At 36.8% G+C, this 16,227-nt stretch overlaps 1 protein-coding gene across 1 annotated transcript; it reads right to left on the reverse strand.

The window, feature by feature from the left end:
• Positions 1 to 894: 894 nt before the first annotated feature.
• Positions 895 to 11,198, reverse strand: LOC122642080 (serine/threonine-protein phosphatase PP1-like). The gene is made up of 4 exons (XM_043835495.1): positions 10,631 to 11,198; positions 4,281 to 4,840; positions 3,979 to 4,200; positions 895 to 1,216 (listed from the first exon to the last, which is right to left on the reverse strand). Exons 1-4 carry the CDS (start codon positions 10,803 to 10,805, stop codon positions 1,193 to 1,195), a joined length of 981 nt encoding a protein of 326 aa, XP_043691430.1. The 5' UTR covers positions 10,806 to 11,198; the 3' UTR covers positions 895 to 1,192.
• Between the last annotated feature and the right edge of the window lie 5,029 nt (positions 11,199 to 16,227).

Consider the following 16,227-nt stretch of genomic DNA (forward strand, 5'->3'; position numbering starts at 1 on the left):
TGGAGAGATGCCGAAGAGAGAGAGAGTAAATGGAAGCAAACAATTTGTTGGAATTTGCGAGCTTTTTTCCATGTAAAGGTCAAAAACTCCACGGCTCTCTTATTGCAACTTCAAAAAGGAAAGAAAAGTACTTAAAAAGGGAAGATGTCGGCTTGTCTTTTCCGGGTAAACAAGACATATTATCAGAAGTATGAAGCCATCAAGAGGGATTGGTATCTTTCTCTTTCACACATCCCAGGTCCATCACTCAATGGAATGTACATATGAGCGGAGCATTTGCAGTTCTGGCTCTAATCCTTTATGACAATTTCTATTAGCCCATCCAGCCAATTGTACATTGTACAAACTTGGGAATGCATCGATCATCCTCTGTAGGCCTACCAGTTTTTTGTATATCCACACTTGGGAATGGTCTCAATACATTTAGTCCAATGTCCATCATTGTGAAAACTGCTCCAATGTGTAACCATCTACAAGAAACTCCCACTTTCCTCATTACATTGTTAACTGTATGACCTGAGCATTCCGAACTCCACATAATAACCCCTTCAAGGGAAGGTCTATAAACTTGTGCAAATCACTCTGGTGATTCTTTTCATATCAATCCCAGCAATTAAGACGAACAACAGAAGAAAAAGAAAATCCAATCCAAGCACAATGGTAGTATATCATCCTGAACATAATGTTGACTGCTGCAAATTTAGTATATAATCCAGATAAAATGGAGGGAACCGAAATTATCCATCCTCAAGACAGCTTCAGGAATAACAAACATATCACCAAAACAATCACCACCCATCATTCTCTGTTGAATCTTTTCTCTGCAGGAAAAGAGGGAGGGAGGGAGCAGGAGTTATGTGCACAATATGTAGATTTGTGGTTTCATACCCCACCTTCTGCAACAGCTTGAATTCTAAAGGGTATAGGGCACATTGCACAAAGGGTGGGGGAGACAATAACACATACTAGTTCACACGCCAATCATTCATAGCATCAGCTAGTGTTCATAGAGTGAGGCAGCTTTATACCAGGGAAAAGGGGTAAAAAAAATCTTTGCATTCTTTTTAGCTGAAGACTTTTCCTTTTTTTTACACTTCTGAACTAGATTAAAACGAAATTGAATTCCTCCTTCACATGGCCAACACTGACATGACATACAAAGGCAGTGCATCTCCTCCATCTTGAATGCAGCTCACACTTTTGCACCAAGGAAAGACTGCAAAACAAAATTAGCAAATGTAGCCTGAGTGTAGTATCTCAAACATTTCAAGCAAATATTGGGTATTATAAATAAAAACCGGAACAAAAAGCAGCTTAAAAATTTGTCATTGGATGTCATCAAAGCAGAAGCAGCAACATTCCCTTCGAGGGTAAAAATCTAATTACGTTAAGTAATTCAAATCCACAAGACAGGAGGAATGACAGTATCTTAATTGTTTGCGTTATTTGTTATTATAATGAGATGATTTCCCACTTATACTTGAGAATTGCAAGTCTTGACAGATAATGACTGAGCAGTTACTTAAAATCTAGACATCAAGAAGCATATAAATAAATTGTAAGTATATGCTTATGCATGTATATAATATGATCAGTATCTTTTTATCATTTATACGTTGGATATACAATAAAATGTATAAAGCAGAGGGGGGGTCAAACATAAAGCAAATAAAATTGGCATTGTCAACATAGAAAGAGGATTGACCACCCACTAAATTAAGAAAAAAGATAAACTCAAAGAATGAACTGGAGAAGTGACAAAACTATATAAAAGATGAAGATAGAAAATCTTCTCTAAATCAGGATCACCATCAGAGATGAGGACATGTTCCCTGACAAATTAACATTGAAGAAAAACGAGGTTTTTTTTTTTTTTTTTGGGGTGGGGGGGGGGGGGGTGTAACATGGAAACCCATGCCGTAGAAGAATTGCTTCAACAGATAGGGAAAAAGTAATGCTGATGGTTAAACCATCACATGGAACACAGATGTCACAGATTTGAAAATGAAGTAAAACCCTAGAAAGATGATCGATGAATGTATCAACTACAACATGGGCTTGACAAATCAAGATTGGAACATTCAAGTATCACGGGGATAGGAGAGAACCAAGAATAAGGGAATTTTGAGAATTTCTGTTTCTTTTTTCACACTTTTGGATACTAATCAAGAATAAAGCAAGCCCACAAAAGCAAGCCCATAAAAAACTTGCCAATTCACTCCATATATCTTATTGGCATCTCGCTTAAAACTCATCTAGTCTCCAATAGTCCAATGTACACTCCCAAAACTATTCGCCAACCCCCCACCCCCAACATAAAAAGAAAGAAAAGAGTAGTCTACCTCAAAAAAAAAAAAGACTAGCACACAAACGCTAGTCATGAGAGAGAGAATTAAGTGTTTTTTTTTTAAATAAATCTTTTGAAGGTTCCAGCTGCGCGAAGTTCTGGTGCAACATTGAATGTCTCAGCTACTTCCCAAATGGTACATTACTGCATAAGAGAGTACTCTAATACAAAATATAGCATAGACAGCCAGTCAACCTAAATCCCAGATTAGGAATCAAAGTTCAGACTGGCTGCTCAACAGGATCAAATCTGAACTATTTTCTGGAGACATCAAGATTGAAAAGGCTTGCTGGTTTGCTAATTTCAGCAGCCTATGATGGAAAAGATAGAAAATGAAGAAAATAAGAAAGAGGAGATAAGGGGCTGTTCTTGGACTGTGAACAGTACCAGTGATCAGTAACTTGGAGAAAAGAGAAGAAAGGGGTAGGGAAGAAGAGTTCACAGCTCATATGCACTATCACAATTAAACTCTTATTCAACTGTGTAATTTGATAGAGGGTTACGTCCTTACATAAAACAACTCAAAAGTTAATGTTTTGAGTACATTTCAACACTTAAACGCCTAGATATAGACAGAATTAAATAACTAGTAAGTAACCTAATGGAGTAAAACACAAACCTAACTAGATTAGCAGTAATGAGACTAATTATAGATACACTACTAGACTAAAACTACTTAATCCCCAAGGCTAAGAGGCCCCCCACATACTAGAATACTAAATTCGTGTACCCCCTATGGACCTAAAATTTAGGCCTTGTAGTTAAGCCCATTACAAATAAAACTATTTAAAATAAAAAGTCCATAACCAAGTACTATCAACATAAGACCAATATTTGAACCGGACCTGCATTATTATGGCAAAAATGTTTCAAGTAATAACAGGTACAGTACATATTACACAGGATGTAGTTAGAGCAACAAAAGCAAACATTCCCAACGGCTTCAAGAAATTAACGTACATGGATAGTGATATAGTTGTGAAAGAAAAATTTGATGCAATATCTTCCTTGCAACTTGTCAAGGAATGCAAGAAAGACGTTACTATGTGTAAAAAGATACTAATCCTTACATGCCTCAATGACCAATCGCATGCAAATCACATCAATATGAAACCTTAATAGGTGATATGTCGCATGCTAGCAAGCATTGCTTATAAAAGTACTGGGGAAGGAATAAGGTTAACGGAAGTAGCAGCCCCAATATTCAGGACAAAGAGATAGGTAATAATATAGGAGATAGCTTTTAAAACTGACTGAACCAGCTGTTTGGGCCAGAAAAAATGGAACAGCCCCCTCAATCAGTTCACAGTTTTCTGGTCAGATTCATGGTTTTAAAGACTATAATATAGCATATGTCCATCATACCAATAACATATCATCATGTTCATTTCACTAAGCAGAATAAAACTCTCCTTACCTTTATAATATCCTGAATTTAACCAAAAAAATTGAAAAGTACAAGGTAATTCATTAGATAAAGAATCATCCATTTGATTACACTAGCAACAGAAATGAGAAATATTTTATTCATAAAAGAGGGGGAGGGGGTGAGAGTCTAAAATAGAGAGTGAAACATGGTTATACCATCTTACAAGTATTCTATTGGTTTTATTTTTCAGTGTCTAATATACCTTAACTCCTGCTGGTGGGGTTCCAGGCTTAGTTGTAGTGGTGCTCCCAAAATTGAACTTTGCTTTCTTTTCTGCAGGCTTTAATATTTGGAAAGAGCACATCAGAGTCTCATCGACACTCATCATGGCACCTGAATTGTCAAACTCCCCACAGTAATTAGGTGCTGAAAATATTGTTACAAGTTGCCTGTTAGCAAAAAACTCATATCCATCCTCCACAACCTGCAAAATATGGGAACAACAGTAAGTCGAAGTATTCTAGGATTGGTCCATTTTTAAGAAATAAACAAACATAATTTGACCTGGTGAGCGCGACAAATAAGGTCAAGATCATGCTTCATAAGAAATTCTGTCACTTTATCAGCACCAAAGGTATACGAGACTCCCCTATCATTCATCCCCCAACCCTGAATATCTTTACTGGGATCCGACCAGAGGAGATCACAAAGCAAACCAGTGTCTGGGACATCTGTCGGGCGCTGTAGGTTTCGTATTTGATCCAAATTATGAAGGTCAGGAGAAAGACCTCCATGCATGCAGAGAATCTTTTCGTCTATGAGAGCTGCCACTGGTAAGCAGTTAAAACAATCTGTGAAGACTTTCCACAGCCTAACATTGAATCTTCGCTTACATTCATCATAAAATCCATATATACGGTTTATAGAAGCACACTCATGATTGCCCCTCAACAGGAAAAATTTTTCAGGATATTTTATTTTATACGCAAGGAGAAGGCAAATGGTCTCCAGGCTTTGCTTGCCGCGATCCACATAATCTCCCAAGAATAGGTAATTTGCTTGTGGAGGGAAACCACCATATTCAAAAAGCCTTAAGAGATCAGAATACTGACCGTGAACGTCACCTGAACAGGTACAAAAGTACAATATGAGACACATTATAAATTTTCTCTTTTAGCATGAAATAACTAATGTTATAGAGCTGCAATGGTAGAAAAGGGAGCATAAATTGTTAGTTTTCTGTAAATCAATATGAATTGCATTTATGTATGAGAATCCCAACAAATACCACATGAATTCAAGCATGAATTATGGCTTGTAGTTTTGAAGTTTTTTATGGGTACAGACACCAACAGCTGGAACAATATAAACAAGTTCCAAGAGTCATTCACAAAGATGAAGCAGAAAGTTTTTACCAAGTTGCTTGCGTAAAGCATAAAGTTGCACTTTGAATTCTATGGATTAAACTAGTATATATGCTGACAGGTTGGAAGTTTTATAGCTGATAAATCATCGGCAACATCAGATGATTCCCAAATTTATCAACCACATAAATGGGATATATCAAACTGACAGCCTCAAGACTTTTAGTCCATTAGGAGAATATACTCATCATTAAAGAATCTGCTTGAAGATAGAAAATTGATTGCAATAATTTACAATGCCAATCTCCTGAGAACAAATTACTCTTATTCAGAACTAGTATAGATTCTATTTTCCCCTTTTCTGATATATGTAAAGCTGCAGAATTATTAATTTTTTTATGCATCTTATGACAAATATTTTGTAATAAAGGAAGAGCTGTTGCAAAAGTAGAGTAGGCTAATCCCAAACCAGAAAATCCAGCAAGACTAGCACTCAACAGCAGGATCACAGAATAAAGAAGAAGCAGAATAACAAAAGGAGAAAATGTATATCTCTCAGAGCAGAAAACTCAGAATGGTCTAGAAACCTGGTTGATTGGTCTATTGTATAGAAGAATAGGCAGGCAGAATTGACAGAATCCTGATAACAGAATAGGGATCTGCATAGAAGTCCTACTGCTACTAGGCTAATTAATAGCAGCATTAAATCAATAGTGGGCGTCCAGTGCACAAGACTCTCACCACTGCAGGGTCTGGGGAGGGTCATAATGTACACAGCCTTACCCCCACTTCGCGGAGAAACTGTTTCCCGACAGAATTAAATCAACAGTAACGATCGGAATTTTTTAGGAAATATATTCAAAAAATCATAGAGAATGAAATCCGAATTAGTATGAAAACTTTGAAATACAAGTAAACAAGTAACTAGAGAGAGATTGAAGAAGAATGCAATCTGAGTACCACAGAATAGAATAAGTAATAATAAGTAGGAGGAGAAGAATAGTCGAAGAGAAGATAGAGCACCTGATTTGCAATAGAATTTAGAACTAAAAAAAGAGAAGAAGAAAGCAGTAGGCCTGATATTCTATGATCTTGTTAAGTGCTAGCCTCTAGCTGGATTTTCTGGCTTGGGATTGGCATACATTATTTGGCATCAGAGCCAAAGGTCTTAAACTTTAGCCAGATATGTCGTCTCAAGTCTTCCATATTCGTCTGCAACTACCTATTGGGAGCTTGGCTATGCTATATGTTGATAATGAACATGAGGAAAGTATTGTGTCGCAAGCCGTGGTGGACTTGGGTGCTAAGACTGATGAATCCCTTGATGGAGGCAACAGAGATTAAGGGATGAATTGTCAGGGATTAATCTTGTGCCGATGTGTTCGAAGTCTAATCTAATTCAGTGTTCAACCCCTCATCTCCAAACAAGCTTCGGAAGATAGGAGACCAGACTTCCGTCAGAATATCAGTCCTAACCCATTTGTCCAGGTCTAAGCTTTCAAGTCCAGTCCTGGACCTGCATCTTCTTAATCTGAGTACACCTCCAGGTCCTCATGTAAATTGCTTCACTTATGTAGTTGAAGCAGGATTCCCTTTGAACACCCATTCATTTGCAGGGAAATAAGGATCTTGTTCAGCTGCCGCATCATATTTAAAACAGGGAATTACGCCATGACCCAAGGAATAAGGATGGGCCATCAATTCTGTCAAGACAACTCTGGACTGAATCGACTGACATCACCTCATCACAATGCATGTCCTCTCAACACATCGTAATGGTTTCCTCAAAAAGATAACTAGCCTAGGACAGAAAACACCAGGGGAAAAGAACACCTTGATAGGCCAAACTGACATGTGTTCCCTACAGTTCCATTTAGCTGGAAATTTTTTGAAACCCAACCCAGTTAAATAACCAGAAACATCTAGGGACTGCTTGAACATGGTGTCAGTCAAGGTCGACTTGGATGACATAAGCAAGTAGGATCTGATATGTGAATGGGAGATGATTTGCATGCCCGTTAAGTTAGATAAGCATGGCGCCACCTGGTTAGTTCTCTCTCTCTCTCTCTCGAGAACTAAGTTAAATTTTGATGTGACAATCAGGAAAAGTTTTAACTGTGAGAGATTAAATTGAATGACGCTTGGCAGGTCAAGATCTAAATCATTTATGATGTCCAATATTAAATATGTTCTAATATCTCTTTCCCCACAGCCCCCCAATTCTCAAATCTGTCTCTCCCCATCTCCTCCCTCCCCACCCAAACAAAAAATAATGGCACTTACTCACCCAATTAGCAGTCTAAGTGGCATGTATGCCAATTCAGAGAACCTACAGTGACCAGTGGGATATCTGGTCTGGCATTTTGGTCTCTGTTTAGAGACCCAGCTGCTGCATAAGTTTACAACGTGGTGCTCCAGCAACGTGAAAAAATTTTAGAAAGTTAACAGCGAGAGAAAGAAAGCTTTAGAGATAATACCAGGTGTTGAACTCAGATAAAAATAAATACACATTGAGAAGGAGAGAGGCCGCCAGAATCAGTCAGATTACAAGGTCTCCAACAAAATCCCCTTATATAGCTTGAAAAGGGAAGGTTGCTCAAGTCACCGCCCCATTTACATGCCTTGCCATTCTATGAGTTATTTATGGATAATCATCACAAATCACATGCAACTGATACTTGATGATGGATAGTCCTAATAAACCCTGACATGAAGAACTTTCCTTTCTTCTACATATATTCATTTTTTCAAACCCAACTGTCACCTAGGGGATCATCAATTGTAGATAACTATTCCTAATGTATCTGCATATTTTTCTCTAAAAGACAATAAAATTAGCTTCAGTCTGAAATTCAGTCCCCCTAGAACGAAGGACTCACATAAACATTGTAAAAATATGGAGTTTTGGAATAATAGGATGAAAATATAAGATAATGAGCCATATGACAAATTCGAGATGAAAATATAAGAAGAGATAAGGACTCATATGACACATTCAGCACGCAAAATATAGTCAAGACAGATTGCAATGGGATAATGACAGTTATTGTAAGTACACTATGATACAGGCCAGAAAGTCACAAGTAGACATAAATAGCTGGTCTATGTGCATAGTGATAAAATTAAGGCAGAGCACAGGTGACAGGTTCTTTGTTTTGTCCAATCCTATTGTTTGGCCACTGCAACTTAGTTGCCACTTGGAAATGGGTCAATAGATAGCCAAATCTCTCTCCACTCAAGGAAAATCCAGAACATTTCTCCTCTGCGATGGAATAACGCATTGAAAAATTTGTTGAAAAAATGTTTTGCACAATGATTTGACAGCTGATAACACAAAGGGAAACGAGAGAGGCAACACAGTTGATCTACATCGCAAAATTTGATGTAAGGCCAATCCAGAGAACCCCCTAAAACCCACACAACCTTTACCCTAAAGTAAAGTATATATATATATATATATATATATATGAAGATTCCATCTAAAAATGCAGTTCTTTATGTTGATTATAAATTCTAAGCTCACAATACTCACACTTGTGGTACTATATGCAACAGCTGAAACCTTTCTTCTGCGGTAAATAAGAGAAAAAAGAGAGAGGACTGCGTTAAAACCCAGCTGAATCAGTCCCACACCCCTTTAAAAATCCATGTCCACATGTATGGACATACAATTTGGCAGGAGGGTTGCCAAACCGGGGTAACATAGCTGTGCTAATCATAGTCATCAAGGCTGCAGTGTCACCTACGCATCCAGGCTCTTTCTTGGGTCCCAGGCAACAACACGGACACTTTAGGAGAGAGGACTGCGTTAAAACCCAGGCATTGTTGTCACCTACATTGATTTATATTTATTGTATTGTTTTTGATGAATATGCTTATATTATAATTATATCCTATGCTTTGTTTATTATATATTGGTTTTTTCATATTAGGTCATTACTAACATAATTATATCATATTGCATTCATATGACTTCTATGTCGCATATAAGCATGATTATATAAAATTATGATTGCTATATTACATATAGTCATATACTGCACGCCTAGGTGCACCTCACCTTGGATCGCCTAGTTGCCGTGACACCTATGGTGCTAACATAGTGCTGCAGACAAATTTGATTGATCAAGAACCAAGAGTAATCTCTGAAATAGTTTTCCTACTATCAAGAATTTTCTGTGCTACAACTACTGAAGGAGCTTGAAAAAGATAAATATAACCACTCCAAGAACAAAGTCTTAGGCAGACAGATTTGATCATGTGAGTAGTTAGAAAGAGAATTGTAGTTATAGCATGGAAACCATAAAAGACCATTCAAAGAAACAGTATAACCCATGCAAAAATGAAGAATAGAACCCATTGCGTCGTTGGAAACTTGGATCCCTGAAATGCATCTCAGATGATGACCAAAACAACTCCTCAGCAATACAAACAAAATTTTTTCAATACCAAATCAATGCGAAAGGAAAGTTAAGAAACTTCAACAATTTCTGTAAGTGGTCAGTCTAGGGGAAGTCATAGTCTTTTAGAAATCAAAATAAAAAAATAAAAGAGAAAAAAAGAGAGTAATTGATATCCTCACTAACAAACCCAAGTGTATACTTGGAATCTTGGCAACTTAGTCTATGGGAGACGAAAAGAATCAGCCATCAGGTAGTCTAACCTCTTGAAAAGTCACAAGAGTTGCAAAGAATTTACAATTGAAAGGTGCGACAGCTAGAATAGGTTTGTTCTCATGAGGCCTGGAATATTAACTTATGCTGAAACAATATATAAAACTGGAGCAGATGTCTGAACTCCTGACGAGAATCTATCCATTCTTGAATATCTCTAGGGAACGACACAAAGTGCAAATTACACTTCACACACCACATGCAACAGACACAGCATGTTAACCACAGGCCTCAACCAAAATCCTAAAGAAAAGCCACTAAAGCACTCAAGCATCACACCTATTTTGTGTTAGATGCCAAATTGAAAAATATATATATACAATGATTACAAATTTTAGATTTTATAGAAGTTACACTGAAGCGCCGTCAAGCAACAAGGATCCAAACTCGTTTTGGTAGAATATAAGCACATTAAAACCCCAGATAAAAAACTTAGGAGTGAAGTCAAGGGTTTGAGGCTACCAACCATCCTGGATGCATATTCTCCATCAATAACTATTAAGGTGGAAGCACATCAACATTCCAAACAAGCCACCATCAAAGCCTTTAGTAAAATTATCATACAGCAATCCAGAAAGTGAACGCAATATGTTTCAAAACAAGCAATATAACCCATAAACTGGGTTAGGATTCCATCCCAAACAGCACACATTTAAAAGATGTAATTTAGTCAGTGCGTAACAGACATCCGACTCCTATCTTCCTTACTTAAGCACAGTATGAGTCCGAAATAAGCAATTTAATTCATATCCAGAACAGAAAAATCTTAAAGAAGTCCGAAATTGAAGGAAACCTGTTTCAAGTTCCAATACAGTCAATGAAATCCACAACTAAAAGAAGTATTCGTGGAAAGGAATATGAGTTGACGTAGAATTACCGCAAATCTTGATGGGCGCCTCAAGCTCCAATAGATTGGGCTGCTGCAAGAAAATGTCTTTGGATACAACACAAAGTTGCCGGATCTCTGACTCTGAGAGCTGGACCTGCTTCCCCGGTCTACCTCGAACTTCAAGAAGCCGATTGATTATGTCATCGAGAACAGCAGAGTCCATCCCTTAGTTGCCCCAAACTCAATCTCTGCCGCAGCGACGAAATTTTGTGTAATTCAAAAAGAAAGGGAAAGCAGAGACAAAAACAAACTTCGTTTTTACCCCTTCTTCTGTTGTTGATGATGAGCTTCTTCTGTTGCAGTGGTGTAAGAGGAGAATTACATCATTTGCAGAGGAGAAACCTTTATCTTACTTTATCTCTGGACTTGGCTTTTTCTCCCTTCTAAGAATCGAAGAGCTTTTGAGAAATTCCCCTCCATCGCTGATTTAAAGCAAAGACTAAAGATTCCTACATAAACTGTGAGAGAGAACGACCGATTGAGAAAGAGAGGACCGAATTTTGTTCGTTACTTTAAAGGCAGAGAGAGAGAGAGAGCAGGAGAGAGGATGGTCGCGAAGTTGCTGAATGCTGACCTAGAGAGAGTGAGAGGGAAAGCTCAAGTCTAGTGCGCAGTGCGCACGCTATGGTTGTTGCCTTGTTGGTGTCGCCGCCGGTAAATAGAAACCCTTTTACACTGGGACCGGTCACCGTCCGCACTAAGCTTTTTTTTAAGTTAGGCTGTGGTGAGGCCATGGATTTAGTGCACCGTATCGGATCGGGTATCGGCTATCTTGGAAAACAATACAATCACAGTTTGAGGTATCGGTGTCAGATTGCCTGGTACAGTCGATACTGAACGGTTTTGAAAGTGACTGATATTATATCGGTGAACCAACATAGACAAGGGGTAAAATATAAAAAAAAAAAACTCATTTTTTTTAAGAAAACCAATGGTAAACTTGTTTTTTTTTTTTTTTTTGATAAAAACTTAATATTATTGAGCAAAAGAATTAGGTTCAACCAAGGCATCCAAGGTACATAAATCCTGAAGCCAAATAGTGGAAATAGGTTAGACCGTTGAACCTGCAACCAACAGGGCCTTCCTGGCTAGAGAATCAGCCACAGGTTGAATTCTTTAGAAACAAAAGAAAAGTTACATTCTTCAAACATAGATGCTAAACTCCTAATATCTTGCAGGATAGGGTGAATCTCCAAGGGCACTGGTTTCGCCTGATCATAAAGCATAAGAACAAGCTCACGGTTGCCACTTTCCACATAGACACGTTCTATGCAATCTCCAATTGTAAATGGCAGTTGACCTGATACGACCAATACAGTCGATCTGTACCGATATCATATCAATATCATATTGGTTTTGAAGGTGACCAATACCTGATTTGATATCGTGCACTAAAACCATAAATACAATATTCATAGGATTGGCCCACATTGGGCACTTTTGCTCTTGTTTTTTTTCTAAAAGTCTGAATTTTTTAAGGGAAAGAGAACACTACCTAGTCACATGCAGTGCGCAGCTCCTGCATCTAGACACTAGGCCACGCAAAATGATCCATCATTTCCACCTTTCTATATGGGTGTGGTGAACATTACATGCGGCCTTGTGTCTAGGCGTAGGAGTTGTGCCCTCACACAACTAGGTAGTGTTCTTTTCCTCATTTTCTAATACAGTCTACCCTACCAGGTCCTACCCTTGGTCCGTAGTCCGTACCATTTCATCGATACGATATCAATCAAGTATGAGTTTTAAACAGTAAAAAATTACAAACGGACAGTCAAATAAAATGGTCAACAAAACAAAGAACGGTAAAAAATGAAAAAATGGGCAGTACGGATTTTAAACGTTTATATATCAAAAAAACGAAACCAAAATTTCGGCAATATTTTCGGTATCCATGCATTAACCCCAAGTTGAAGGTGATATCATGAAAAATGTTGCCCTTCGAATCATCTTTACATCGGTGAAAGAATCATGCCGATCAGAGTTCGGGAGAGACAAATATGATAAGTTAAGTCCAAGATCTTAAAAAACGCCAAAAAAATGAGAATGTATTCTAAACGCGTTTAAAACTCAATGCTTGCCGTTTGCCTTTTTTACCGTATGTTTGAGAGATATAAAACAAAACGTGTTTAAAATAGTAAAAAATAAAAACGCATTTAAAACAGAGTTTTAAAATAGAGATATGAATTGACCAATTCCATACCTCATAAATGCCTATGCAAGAACTTTGTTTTTTACTCAAATGCAGTAAATTAGAGAAGGAGTCAATTGCAAACCAAAAGTGTTTATCAAAATTGAATCCAACCGTTTAAATTTTAACCTATAAATTATTTTTAGATCGGTTCGATTTTAATTTAAAAAATAAAATCATCTATTAAACGATTTTACTAATCAGTCTGTTTCAGTTTTAAAAGTAAAACCGTTTATTAAACGTTTTGATTCAATTTTAAACCGAATAAAACCGATATGTTATTGAAGTGATTATACATACTATATCGATTTAAAAACTCAATTAGCCCTTGTATTTTACATTCGCTTTTTAGTGTTTTATTTTTATATTGAATGTAATTTAATTTAATATGTTTTTATTTTTTTTAAGTCATAATTTGAGCTTAAAATGTCGGTTGTGCAAACTTAGCAACATCAATTTTTTTTATTGGGCTTCAAAATAGGTTCATTTCCAATTGGACTTCGAATTGTTAATTCATATTGAAAATAAAATAGAAATTGTTTTCTATTTGGGATATTAGAATCGTTTTCATACTTTGAATCGACTCGAAATCAAACCAACTAATCAGAATCGAACCAATTAACACACTTATAAATTACCCTCAATTCTGCATGATAATAAAGGAACTTTGTCCATAAACTTTGAGATTTTTTCTAGGGGCATTGTTTTTTACTGTGCCGCAGTGTAGGTTTAGCCCAGGCACATGGGGGCGGACGATCACTCTACCCCCTTGCACAGGCTGCCCATGTGCCTGGGCGCATCCTGCGCTATAGCACAGAGAACATTCTCCCTTTTTTCTATTTTACCTTTTTGTTTCGTCTTATCTACAAAATTATCAATGCACAGTTATGGAAATTCCTTGAGATTGATATCTCGAGGGCTCATATTATTTAAAATATTTCCAGATAGCCCCTCTAGTGATCTCTTTTTGCAAGTACCTCGTACTCAGACTCGGAGATATGAGTCCCAATTTGAACCTGACTCACTTTGTCAATACTTCTATGGTCAAGTTTTGAAAATGAAAGTCACCCCGTGACTAGGGAACTTCTGGGTCCAGGTTACGTGAAAGACGATAAATTTACAGCCTTAATAGACGTTGCTGGTCTACATTCTGACAGGTTTATTTATTTGATTCTCTCCTTAAAGTGTCTTATGAAGCTTCTTCTATAATTTGTGCTTGCTCTTTCAAACCTTTGAATCTGGTTTCATCAAAATTTTGACCATCTGAAAATATCACTTTTGATGATAAAAAACTTGTTTTTGCTATGGTTTGATCATCATACTTAGCTTTTAGAACTAGGAGATTGCAAGACTCACTAAAAAGTTGAAAGTAAGGATTGAAAGTAACACAATCAGCTATTATGCAGAACTCCAGATCTACAAATAGACGCAGGCAAGCACATTTAACAAATCGTTTCATATTCTTGAAAGTCAAACAAATCAAATTTAATTTTTCTCGTTCTATCTCAAAGTCTCATTCACTTGAAACTCATTTGCCTTCATTTCTACTTTTCGTAATCGGGCTAAGGCATTTTCCAGTTGTTCAACGGCCTACCATGTCCCAAGTGACGCAGGATATACCTAGCGTTCTCCCCAGGACATGGAAATTGTATACCAAGTTAGTTGAATGACCGTCGCTCATAGCATAGCTCGCTCGATCACACTAATTACTCTACTTGCCTTCTTGGTGAAAGGGTTTAGGTTCAAGTTTAGGTGAAGAGCGAGAGGCCGAGAGCTCCATAGTTAAAAATGAGTATACACTGTGATTCCATCTGGTTGCCCATGAACTGTTGAATATTACTATTCTTAAATTCAATGTTTGAATTCTCAAAATACTCCAAATGACACGCCTTATCGCCCACATCTCGACATTTCCGTATTACATAGTCTACATTGTGTCACCAAATTAATCATGAGCATCACTGGATTAGCGTTCTAATCATATGGTTTAAAAGGATCTACCAAAATAAAATATTCTTAAGGGTTTAGGAAATAAGAGGTATGATGATTCCAAAAAAATTAAAGGGATTTTCTTATTGACATCCCTCGTGATGTCACATATATATATATATATATATTTTTTATAAAGAATGGTAAATGATTGGTGACCTTAGCTTTCCCTTTTAATTTAACACACAATTTTTTTCAATGAGAAAAAATACTGTCATTTCACTGTGCACTCAAAAAAATGTGTGACGATGACAATTTTTTATCTTCATAAATGATAAATTTCTTTCAAATTAGTTTTGAAAACCCTTTTATACACTTAACATAAATAACTTTTAAGAATAAGACAAGGGACAATTGAAATAATATGTACGGTTCTAAATACACTTATGGATGTGTCATAGACATTCCCAAAATTAAATAAATAAAGAAAAACGAGAGAAGCAAGAGGTTATATGATTAATGGGAAGGCTACAAATCATGTTTACCAAAGTGTACAAAATTTTTGGCTATGATGGGAGGACATAATTAAATATTAATCCAGTTATTAGATTAATTAGATTGTCTATGATGACCTATGCTCTCTAAGATCAACACGGTATGACAAAGATAATCAACTAAGCAGACTCATTAGCCGCGTTAAGGTCTTAATTAAATTTTTAAAGAGAGATTATGAGAATTCAACAAGTGGGCTCTCTCTATAGTCTATAGCCTATAGTCTATACTTGATTATATTGATTAATTAAACCATGTATAGTAATTAAATAGACATTTAATATAAAGAAACATAACTATAAAAGTAGTACCCTTTCTTCTTCCCCTCCCGTACTTACAACAACAATGATAGCTATACTTTTCACCATAATTCCTTGACCTTGCAAAGATAACAATGAAATTGGCATTCAAGACCAGTCAAACCAGACAATACATTAGTAGCCTTATTTTGAATTGTTGAATGTTATGCTAAAAGTATAAGGTTTCCTTTATATTGGCTGGTTGTTCATGTCTATAATTTGAATGTAGATCAACTTTGAATCTATTTTTGTTGGATATGGATCACCTAAAACTTCAATCAATGGTTGTCTTGATGAGCTTTAAAATAGAATTTTGAAATTCCCATTTTACTCATATGTTCATACCTTAATAATCTCTCTTCTAACATATCCCACCCAACCATTTTATTGAACCCTCTAGGCTAGATTGGGAGAAACTAGCAATGTTGGATGGTGGGGGCAGAGTTATATTCTAAGTAGTCAAAAGTAAATGGATAGGGGGGGGGGGGGGTCTCGGCTTTCACTGCCTTGAAGAAGTCAATAGGGCAGCTCTCCTTAAAAGTCTATGGGCCTTGGCCTCTTTTAGGCCCTCCATTTGGGTGGATTAGGTTAAGGCAAAATGGCTCGTCATAACT

Source organism: Telopea speciosissima, chromosome 10 (assembly GCF_018873765.1).
Source record: "Telopea speciosissima isolate NSW1024214 ecotype Mountain lineage chromosome 10, Tspe_v1, whole genome shotgun sequence".
In the NCBI taxonomy this organism is placed as follows: domain Eukaryota; kingdom Viridiplantae; phylum Streptophyta; class Magnoliopsida; order Proteales; family Proteaceae; genus Telopea; species Telopea speciosissima.

Coding starts and splice junctions, on each gene's coding strand:
- LOC122642080 (XM_043835495.1), bottom strand. CDS start 10,805: ATGGACTCTGCTGTTCTCGATGACATAATCAATCGGCTTCTTGAAGTT. Junction 4,841..10,630: donor GGCGCCCATCAAGATTTGCG/GTAATTCTACGT, acceptor GTACCTGTTCAG/GTGACGTTCACGGTCAGTAT. Junction 1,217..3,978: donor CCCCACCAGCAGGAGTTAAG/GTATATTAGACA, acceptor TTTGTTTTGCAG/TCTTTCCTTGGTGCAAAAGT.